The sequence below is a fragment of the Erinaceus europaeus genome, chromosome 7, assembly GCF_950295315.1.
Source record: "Erinaceus europaeus chromosome 7, mEriEur2.1, whole genome shotgun sequence".
Taxonomy (NCBI): Eukaryota; Metazoa; Chordata; class Mammalia; order Eulipotyphla; family Erinaceidae; genus Erinaceus; species Erinaceus europaeus.
Window position 1 is genome coordinate 72,275,269 of NC_080168.1, and position 11,298 is coordinate 72,286,566.

General features: G+C 42.9%; 1 protein-coding gene across 1 annotated transcript in view; it reads right to left on the bottom strand.

The window, feature by feature from the left end:
• The window catches only part of PARP4 (poly(ADP-ribose) polymerase family member 4), a 123,899-nt gene that overhangs the window by 25,922 nt on the left and 86,679 nt on the right, over window positions 1-11,298 (bottom strand). The window contains exons 26-28 of the mRNA XM_060193512.1: window positions 9,522-9,621; window positions 3,537-3,707; window positions 2,009-2,089 (exon numbers count right to left, since the gene is read on the bottom strand). Coding sequence (XP_060049495.1) covers window positions 2,009-2,089; window positions 3,537-3,707; window positions 9,522-9,621 — 352 coding nt within the window. The remainder of the gene's footprint in view (window positions 1-2,008; window positions 2,090-3,536; window positions 3,708-9,521; window positions 9,622-11,298) is intronic.

An 11,298-nucleotide genomic window follows, 5' to 3' on the forward strand; every position in this document is an offset into this window, starting at 1 on the left:
CTCTCCCCCTCTCTGTCTTCCCCTCTTCTCTCCACTTCCCTCTGTCCTATCTAACAACAACAATATAAACAACAACAACAATAATAAAAAACAACAAGGGCAACAAAAGGGAAAATAAATTTAAAGAAAGAAAGAATGAAAAACAAAACAAAACATAAAGTACCCTTTCATCCCTCTGTTGTGGCTCCAGCCAGCCCCTCACAAACATTCTGACTGTACATTTATTGTGTTTTGTAGAAAAGATGGTCTTGCTAATTTAACTTATTTCAAACTAAACCAGCAGATGATTCACAAACAGAACAGAACTCAAAGAAAGTGTCCATTTTCAATAATACTAGCTCTTGTGATTTTGTTATTAATAAAACCATAGTTCCCAAATGAAAAACAACTTGCAGGGACAGAGATGTCATTGGAAAAAGGAAAAAGGCTTCTTCACAGGTAAGGTTTTTTTTTTTTTTTTTTTTCCCCAGAGCACTGATCTGCTCTGGTTTATGGTGGTAGTGGGGATTTAACCTGGGACCTCATAGATTCAGGCATGAAAATCTGTTTGTGTGACTAGTTAGTTATGCTTTAGGTTCCACTTAAAAAGCAATATGGACATTTCCTTAAATTTTATACAGTGTTGCATCTAGTAGGGAATACACATTACAGTGCACAAGGACCTAGGTTCAAGCAGGCGGAAACTTCATGATTGGTGGAGCAACGTTGCAGGTGTCTCTCCCCCCTCACTCTCTATTTCTCCCTTCTCTCTCAATTTCTAGCAACAAAAAAGAGACAAAAGTAAACATTATTGATTCAGTACCTGTTGGTCTGCTTCTAAGACCCCTTCTGTTGCGTTGCTTAACGCTGTGGTCTATTTACATAATCATTGTTTTGCCCGTACTGGTTTAATCCCCACTGGTTTGCACTCTTTTTCCACTCCGCCCCCTCTCCTAGTCACATCCTGTTTTCCACCATTTAATCTCCACTGGTTCAAGCGCTTTTTCCTTCTTCCCACCCCCCTATTCTACGTACGTCCTCTTCCGACCTGACACTTCCACCTCAGGAGATATATAGGACAGGATTGTGATTAGAGATAGCTAGCTTGCACTGCATTCCTCATCAATAAAGACTGAACTGCGTCCCACTAAACCATGAGTCCCTGGTCGTCTCTCTCCCGCCCGCGAAGCTAGACCGGCAAGTACCAAAAAATGAGTTATGTTTAATCTAATGCCAAATAAAAGCCAGTCATGCCTGGGAGGTGGTGTATCTGGTTATATGTCTTCTGCTATAAAAAGCCAGCTAGATAGAGAGCTCTGGTAGGCTAGGAATGTCTCAGGTCTACCCTATGGCAGGTCTGGTGCTAATGTAAATGAGATATGCTCTCTTGTGAGATCTACTTGCTTTTGCAGTATTGTAATTTATAATACATACCTCCTTGTTCAGAAAGCCCAAACATATTTCTCCTACATATCTGTCAGGATTGAGTTAATTAGGGTAGAATTTTTTACCTCTGTCAATTGCTTGTTGGTGTGGGGAGACCTACACTCACACGCTGGCTTGGAGTCCAGGAACTTACTCAGTTTTTAATCCGCAAGTACATAAAACAAAGCACATCCCTAAATATATGATATAATTGACACTTAGTCCAAGACTGTTATACTTAACATTCTTAAATGACGTAGGTGCACCAGTGTCATTGGACATTCATGGAAACCTTTGAAAATAACCCTCACATTTTTCTCATGCATAAGCTACAATATATAATTATAGTTTTTTGCACCTATTATGCCCACAGGGGTATCCACTGACTCAAGAATCCCAGATGAAGTAGAGTGACATGAGAAACTGAAGTAAGTGTCTTAATCAGTCAGAGAACAAGTTGCTACACCGTATGCCATGTACTGAAAGGTCATCACAGAAAAACTCTCCCAGCAAAGGAAGGACGCAAACTATTATATATGAAAATTCAAAAAAAATGCTTATAACTCTCCAGCAGTGACCCCAGTGGTCACGTTCTGCATCTTACAGTTCCAGTTGTCTTCTGAAGCTCGGTCGTTGACACCATTGTAGAAAATTCCTTCTCTTGGATCAGAGCGCACAGAGTTGCCTGAAATGGGGTGGTGGGGGAGGGAATTTTGTCAGGTTTTCTAGTCTATAAATTATGGGTGAGTCTAATAGTGAGGCTTCTTTCTTTCTTTCTCTCCCTCTTTCTTTCTTTCTTTCTTTCTTTCTTTCTTTCTTTCTTTCTTTCTTTCTTTCTTTCTTCTGCCACCAGGGTTATTGTGAGGCTTGGTGCCAGCACTACTAATTCACCCATTCTCTCTTTTATTATTTTTTGCCACCAGGATTATCACTGGGGCTTGGTGCAGGCACTATGAATCCACCACTCCCGATAGCCATTTTTTTCCTTCCTATTTTATTTGACAGGAAAGAGAGAAATTGAGAGGGGAGAGGAGATAGAGGGGGAGACAGAAACAGACACCTGCAGACCTGCTTCACTGCTCGTGAGGCATCCACCCTGCAGGGGGGAGTGGGGTTTGAACAAGGGTCCTTGCATGGTGTTAGATGCATTTAACCAGGTGTGCCACTGGCTGGACCCCTGAATCCACCATTCTCAGTGGCCATTTTTTCTTTTTTTAAATTTTATTTGTTAGAACAGAAAGAAATTGAGAGGGGAGGGAAAAGTAGAGGTGAGAAGAGAGAAGGAGAGACATCTGTAGACCTGCTTCACTGCCCTTAAAGCTTCCCCTCTATAGGGAAGGAGTGGAAACTCGAGCCCAGGTCCTTGTACATCATAATATGTGTGTTTAACTGGGTGTGCCATACCTGGTCCCTCTTTTTATTATTATTATTTTTTAAACATTTCATTTATGAATGAAAGAGAGAGAGAGAGATAACCACAGTAGAACACCACTCTGGTTACAACTTTCTTTTCAGTGAAAATTAAAATGATTTTCAATATCCCAGTTAACCACCTACTATGTTCCAGGGGAACATGTGTCCCTATATAATTAGGGGAAGAGGGAGGAGGAAAGAGAAGGAATAAATAAAGCAAGGACCCAGGTTTGAGTCCCCAACCCCCACTTGCAGGAGGGAAGCTTCACAAGTAGCAGAGCAGTACTGCAAATGTCTCTGTCCCTCTTTATCCTACTTTTCACCCTATTTCTTTCTTTCTCTATCATAATTTTAAAAAGGAGAGAAAGAGGGAGTTGGGTGGTAGTATAGCGGGTTAAGCATAGGTGGCACAAAGTGCAAGGGACAGCATAAGGATTCTGGTTCGACCCCCGGCTCCCTACCTGCAGGGGAGTCGCTTCACAGGCAGTGAAGCAGGTCTGCAGGTGTCTATCTTTTTCTCCCCCACTGCCTTTCCCTCCTCTCTCCATTTATCTCTGTCCTATCCAACAACAACGGCATCAATAATAACTACAACAATAAAACAACAAGGGCAACACAAGGGAATAAATAAATAGATATTTTTAAAAAAAGATAAGAGAGAAAAGGAAGAAAAACATAAGCAGATCCCACTGTTGTTGTCATAGCAACCCAGCTCTTACCTGTGTGCAGTGAGGAATGAAGCCATAGACAAGGAGCAGGTCATTGTGGAACAGAGACTGCACCTGGGCTGGTGCCTGCAGGGGCTCAGAGGCTTCTCTGCTGAGTTGCTGCCACTTGACAGAGATGGAGTGACAGCTCGGAGAACGTATCCGAGACATTTGGTCTTCTATCTGTTTATGGAAAAGGAGTGGTTTATCTTTCAATGTTACATCCAGAAATAAGTTATTTATGTATTTATTTTTTTAATATTTTACTTATTAATGAGAAAGGAAGAGAGAGAGAAAGAACCAGATATCACTCATGTGCTGCTGGGATTGAACTCAGGACCTCATGCTTGAGAGTCCAATGCTTTATCCACTGCACCACCTCCGAGACAACGAAATGTTATTTAAAACAATAATCCTTTGGGATTTGTAAACTCTTTAGTTTTTAAAAATATATATATTTGACAGAACAAAGAGAAATGGAGAGGGGAGATAGGGAGAAAGAGAGACACCTGTAGCACTGCTTCACCACACATGAAGCTTCTCCCCTGTAGGTGGGACCAGGGACTTGAAACTGGGTCCTTTTGCATGGTAATATGTGTGCTCAACCAGGTGTGACACTACCTGGCCCAGACTCTCTTTTACAGGACAACTGTTGACATATGAATACAATTTATTTTCTTTTTTTTGCCTCCAGGTTTATTGCTGTGGCTTGGTGCCTGTACTATGAATCCACTGCTTCTGGAGGAAATTTTTTTCCCCAAGTTGTTGACCTTGTTGTTCTTATTATTATCACTGTTGTTATTGCTGATGTTGTTGGATAGGACAGAGAGAAATATAGAGAGGCGGGGGGCGGGGAAGATAGACACCTGCAGACCTGCTTCACCGTTTGTGAAACGGTCCCCTTGCAGGTGGAGAGCTGGGGGCTCAAACCCAGTTCCTTGCACTTTGTGCCATGTGCTTAACTTGCTGCACCACCGCCTGGCTCCCAGATATAATTTCTTTTTATTTTATTTAATTAATTTTTTTTTTATTTTCCCCTTTGTTGCCCTAGTTGTTTAACACTGTTGTGGTTATTGATGTCATTGTTGTTGGATAGGACAGAGAGAAATGGAGAGACGAGGGGAAGATGGAGAGGGGGAGAGAAAGATATACACCTCAGACCTGCTTCACTGCTTGTGAAGCGACTCCCCTGAGGTGGGGAGCCAGGGGCCCGAACCTGGATATTATTTCTTATCTCCCTGTGATAGTTGTATGTACACTGCTCCCAGTGCCAACCCATGACATCATGTTCATCATGAGTACCCAGCACCTTCTCCCCTCACTTCCTAGCCTCCTAGTCCAAAGCGTTTCTTTTTCTTCCTCCTAGGATATGATACTTTCTTTTCCAAAAGGATTTTCTTATTATATTTAATTTACTTATTAGATGGAGATAGCCAGAAATTGAGAGGGAAGGGGTTGATAGAGGGGAGAAACACCTGTAGCACTGCTTCACTACCTGCAAAGCTTTCTCCCTGCAGGTGGGGACCAAGGGCTGGGACCCTGGTCCTTGTGCATTGTAACATGTTACACTAAACCAGGTGCACCACCACCGGCCCCCTCAAAGGATTTTCAATGGCAAATTTAATAGTAGTATGGACACATAATTTAAACTTACCAACAAAACAACAAAAACCAAATAAAACCAAACAAACAATATTCTAAAACTATTCCCTTAGTAAGTTGTTGTGACCCCAGCATGAATTTGGGACAACTAGCATACGAATGACATCAGTCTGACTACAGAGCAGACTCGCAAGGGACTGTGGGTGCAGTGCAGGGACTATAGAAAGCAAGGACCTGGAGCAGCTTGCTCTCTTGATTGGAAGACCTGCATCATAGCACTCTCTTGCTGGTGTAGCTCTAGACTGATCCTGACCTCTTCACATGGTCATCTTGGGTAGCTTAGTTGCAGATTTTGGACTTTTACCAATTCTCTTCGCTAGACTTTCCTCCCCTCACTTTCATCACGGTGATTTTATGAATAAACTTCTCACTTGTTTACCCCTAAACAGAGTCACATGTTGTTTTGCAATAGTGAGTTACAACTGTGACATGAAAATATCCATGTATGAAAATTACTCCTGCCCCAGATCAAACTGGTGGGGTTTACAGTTGACAATATTTATATACTTTCCCCATATTTGGGAGCTACTCTCTTCCCTGATCCAGATTTCTAGCCCTTTTATCAACTATGACACCATCTCCCCAGACAATAACCTGGGTCCACCTGCATATCAGATGTCAGGCAAAGGCAAAAAATAGTAAAGTCATGGGTCCTTTGGAATATACCTAAAACAGACCTACTAGCTTTTTCCAAAACAGAGACCCCAAACATCTGCAATATTCTTGTCTTTAGGTTCATGACTAGTCAACAGTTTGTTCTGCATTATATTTTAACTCTTTTTCAGTCACCAGGTTCCAGAAGATACCCTGATGCCAACCTGACTTCCTTAGGCAGAGGGACCCCACCATCTGTCTTGGAGCCCCACCTCCCCAGATCCCTGCCCCACTAGGCTGGGAGTATGGATCGACCTGTCAAAGCCCATGTTCAGTGGAGAACCAATTACAGCAGACAGACTTTTCACCTTCTGCACCCCACAATGACCCTGGGTCCATACTCCCAGAGGGATAAAGAATAGGGAAGCTATCTCCAGAGCCCCACCCTACTAGGGAAAGAGAGAAGCAGGCTGGGAATATGGATTGACCAGTCAATGCCCATGTTCAGCAGGGAAGCAATTACAGAAGCCAGACCTTCCACCTTCTGCATCCCACAATGACCTTGGATCCATACTCCCAGAGGGATAAAGAATAGGGAAGCTATCAGGGGAGGGGATGGGATATGGCATTCTGGTGGTGGGAATTGTGTGGAGTTGTACCCCTCTTATCCTATGGTTTTGTCAATGTTTCCTTTTTGTAAATTAAAAAAAAAGAAAAAAGAGTAACTAAAAAAAAATAGGGAAGCTAGTGGCACAGTGGATAAAGCAGTGGAGTCTCAACCATGAGGTCTTGAGTTCAATCTCTGGCAACACATGTACCAGAGTAATGTCTGGTTCTTTCTCTCATTCCTATCTTTCTCATGAATAAATAAATAAATTCTTAAAAAAAAAAAGAATAGGGAAGCTATCAAGGGAGTGGGTTGGATATGGATATGGAGCTCTGGGGGTGGGCATTGGGTAGAAATATCCCCCTCTTATCCTGTAGTCATGTCAATAGTTCCATTTCATAAATAATAAAAGAAAGAAAATTATTCCTACAGAGGACCTGAGCAGATATTTCTCCAGAGCAGATATACAAAGGGGGCAACAAGCACATGTAAATTCACTCAGCATCACCAGTCACTTGTGATGCTGGGATGTTTGGGAGACCCCAAAGAGATACAACTCCATACCCATCAGACCGGGAGATAATCTACATACAAAAGATGGAGACAATCCAAATGTCTATCAACAAGTAAAGGGGTAAAGAAATGTACTTTTCACAGACAGAATCTTACAAGCCTGAAAAAGGAGGCCAAAGCTGATAGGTACTTTAGCATGAGCAGAACTCTGAAAACATGTCAAATGAAATGAGGTAGATACAAAAGAACAGACACTGTATAATCTCTCTTATGTGAGAGACCTAGACTGGTCAGGATCATAGAGAGAGAAAGCAAACTGTGTGCAGCCTGAGAAGTGGTCCAGAGGCTACAGCATGAAGTCCCGATTTTGATCCCCAGTATTACATGTGCCAGAGTGATGCTATTTCTCTCTCTCTCTCTGTCTCTCTCTCTCCTCTCATAAATAAATCTTTAAAGAGAGAAAGAAGAAAGCAAACTGGTGATTACCAGGGCGGGGGTGTGGGTGTGGATGGGGAGTGGGGAATGGCGACTTGTGTGATGGGAACAGAATGAAACAGTTCTAGAGATGGATGGAGGTGACTGTTGTAGATCATTGTGACTGTATTTAAAATTGGCTAAAGTGGAGAGTTGTGTGGTAGTGCAGCGAGTTAAGCACAGGGACCGGCAGCTAAGTACAAGGACCGGCGTAAGGATCCCGGTTCAAGCCCCCAGCTCCCTACCTGCAGGGGGGTCGCTTCACAAGCAGTGAAGCAGGTCTGTAGGTGTCTTTCTTCCCCCCCCGTCTTCCCCTCTTCTCTTGATTTCTGTCTGTTCTATCCAACAACGACAGTAATAATAACAACAATGATAAACCACAAGGGCAACAAAAAGGAAAAAATAGCCTCCAGGAGCAGTGTATTCATAGTGTAGGCACCGAGCCCCAGCAATAACCCTGGAGGAAAAAATTAAATAAAATAAAACAAACAAAAAATTGGCTAAAGTGATAATAGTTGTGGATATTTTGCTACAATAAAAAATTAATCACAGCAAAACATGTATGATACTTGTTAAAAAATCCCAGGGATGGTCCGGGAGGTGGCACAGTGGCTAAGGAACTAGACTCTCAAGCATGAGGTCCTGAGTTCAATCCCCAGCAGCACATGTACCAGAGTGATGTCTGGCTCTTTCTCTCTCTCCTCCTATCTTTCTCATTAATAAAATAAAATCTTAAAAAAAAAAATCCCAGGGGCTGGGAGGTGGCTCATTTGGTAGAGGACATACTTTACCAAGTACTAGGACCTGAGTTCAAGTCCCCTGGCAACCAGATGAGAGCACCTGTACAGGGGAAGCTTCAGAAGTGGTAGAGTGATGCTCTGGTATCTCTCCTTCTTTCTCTGTCTCTCTCTCTTCTCCTTTCCCTCCCCCTCTTCTTCTGCCTCCAGAGTTATTGCTTGGGGCTTGATATCAGCACTATAAATACACTGCTCCTGGTGGCCATTTTTTCCATTAAACCCCCCCCCCCATTTTATTGGATAGGACAGAGAGAAATTGAGAAGGGAGAGGAAGGTACAGAGGAGTAGAGAAAGACACCTGCAGACCTGCTTCACTGCTTGTGAAGTGACCCCTCTGCAGGTGGGGAGCCAGGGGCTCCAACCAGGATCCTTGCTCAGGTCCTTGTACTTCATGCTATGTGCAATTAACCCGGTGCTCTGGCCACCTCCCTCTCTATCTCTTTCTCCTTTTTTTTTTATTTCTCCCCCTTTGGGTAAAACAAAATAAGGAAAAAAAGGGTCTGTAGGGAAAAAAGAAAACATGTAGGCACAGAGTACCAGCAATAACTCTACTGGACAGTAAAAATAAAAACAAACAAACAATATAATGAAATGGAAATCAGACTGTCAATATTAAATACCTTTAATTGTAAATCCACTGATTTGATCTGGGGCCCATATTCAGTGCAGGAGCCCATGTAACTTCTGTATCCCTATAGGTCTGAGGTCGAATTTTGTGCTCATAGCTAGGAATGTTCTAGGCTACCCCCATTGCCAGACCCATCTTCCTTGAGTGGTAGAGGATTTTGGTCCAACCTCCTTTCTGAGAATGGGCCAATCCCTACCACATTGAGGGCAAGGTCCTGTAGGGGTCCACAGAGGGGTTGTTATGTTGTTCCTGATGGAGATGACCAGTGATGGCGGAGAGAGGGACCTATTAGAGGTCTAGGCCCATCTTGTCCGTGTGGGAATCCAAGGATTCCCGGACTAGGGGTCCATACTCCCAGATAAATAAAGAATAGGAAAGCTTCTAGTGGAGGGGATGGGATATAGAACCCTGGTGGTGGGTAATGTGTGGAATTTTACCCCTCTCATCCTATAGTTTTGTTGATATTTTCTATTTTTTATTTTATAAATAAATTAAATAATAAAAAATAAAATAAAATAAAAAGTGTCAATATTAGCTAGAAGGAGGACCCAACTAAATAAGAACTGGGAGAATACTGAAAGGCATCTAACAGAGGAGATTTGTATTTTTGGTACCTTTATTTCTGTCTACTAATAAAAATCATAGAAGTCACTAGATTTATAAGAACATAATAAATAATGTAATAAACAGAATTCGAGAAACAAGATGCCTGGCCAACATACCTGCTTTTTCCAGCTGCGCTTGGATTTTGGGTTAAAATATTCAAATACTCCAGAACAAGACTGGGACAAAATCCTTAAGATATGACGATTTGCTGTGGGACTGATCACATGTCACAGATTTTAGTGTTCAAGAATATTCAGAGACATTTTCAAAGCCCACACAGTTAACAATGTCATGCAGTACAACACATCTGAACATCTAGATAACCGTTTCTCTCTTTCTTCCTTTCTTTCTTTCTTTCTTTCTTTCTTTCTTTCTTTCTTTCTTTCTTTCTTTCTTTCTTTCTACCAGAGCACTGTTCAGCTCTGGTTTATGGTGGTGTGGGGGATTGAAGCTGGGGCCTTTGGAGCCTCAGGCATGAGAGTCTCTTTGCATAACCATTATGCTATCTACCGTCTGCACTTGGATAACCTTTTCTTAATGACACCTGCAGCCCTGTTTCACCACTCATGAAGCTTTCCCCCTGCAGGTGGGGACCAAGGGTTTGAACCTGGGTCCTTGTGCACTGTAATGTGTGCTCTTAAACATCTGGGTAATTTAAGCCCTTGCATTTCAGAGGACTCATTTTTCTTTTGTAAGAGAGAGAAAAAAAAGCAAAAACTTATCATTTCAATTTATCAAAGGAGGGAGTAGATGACTCTGAGTTGATTACCCCTCCACCCCATACACACATGATATCAAAATGCTGGTAAAGAGATCCATCTACTTCCAGTGAATGTCAAGTTACCCAAATTGGATACCATGGCACAGAGCTGAATAATGAATCCACAAAAATTCATGTTTAGATTCAGATACACATCTAGATAGTATGTATGTAGATAGATCAATGGTATGGAGAACTAACTCATTCTAGCAAATATACTTTTGATATTTAAATAGCAGTACAGGGGCATTGGCAATGGCCACCTAGCTGAGTACACATTACTATGAGCAAGGGTCCTCATGAGGCTGTGGGGATTTTTCTGTGTTGCTGCTGTGTGGACCTTGGAGAAGGCAGCTACACCAGGCAGGATGGATAGGTGGTGTCAGAACTCATCAGTACAGCAGCTGGAGTCAGCCAGCACACAGTGAATGAGGAACTGATAGAAGATCAGTCACAGCCGACCGTGGCTAACCTTCAGGCTGACCCTCAGTTGACATTCAGACTGACCTTTGGCTGACCTTCAGATTGACCATTACATTGACACTTTACTGACCACTGGGCGGTCACTTAGACTGACCTTTAGGCTGACCCTCGACTGGCCCTCCAGCTGAATCAAGTCACCTCCTTCAGAATATGCAGCAGGCAGATTCTGTGCAAACTAGCCCAGCCCTGTCTGTTACTGGCTTTTCTTATATTTACACTGCCTGTGTCAATTCAATCCCTCAAAAAAAAAAAATCTACCGTGTGTGTGTGTGTGTGTGTGTGTGTGTGTGTGTGTGTGTGTGTGTGTCTAGTGAATTAGTTCTAACAAACATGGGGCCGTGGTCTCCCTAGGGAAGGGCTCTGTGCACATCACAGGGACTGGCAATGCCAATGCTCATAGCAGCTGGAGGTTGGGACAAGGCAGCTAGGTGGGACTCCCACAGCAGGAGCATCCCATGGCCCACTGCACGTAAAGCACAACCAGGAGGATGAGTGCAGGGCCACCAGATGTCCAGGTAACATGGAAGAGGCTGGCCATTTGCCTCTGGGACTGGTCATATGCCCTGTCTGTCAGCTCCTTTCTAGGTGACTTTTCTTTTTTCCCTCCCCTTCCCTCCCCTCCCCTCCCCTCTTTGCAGAACTATTATGCT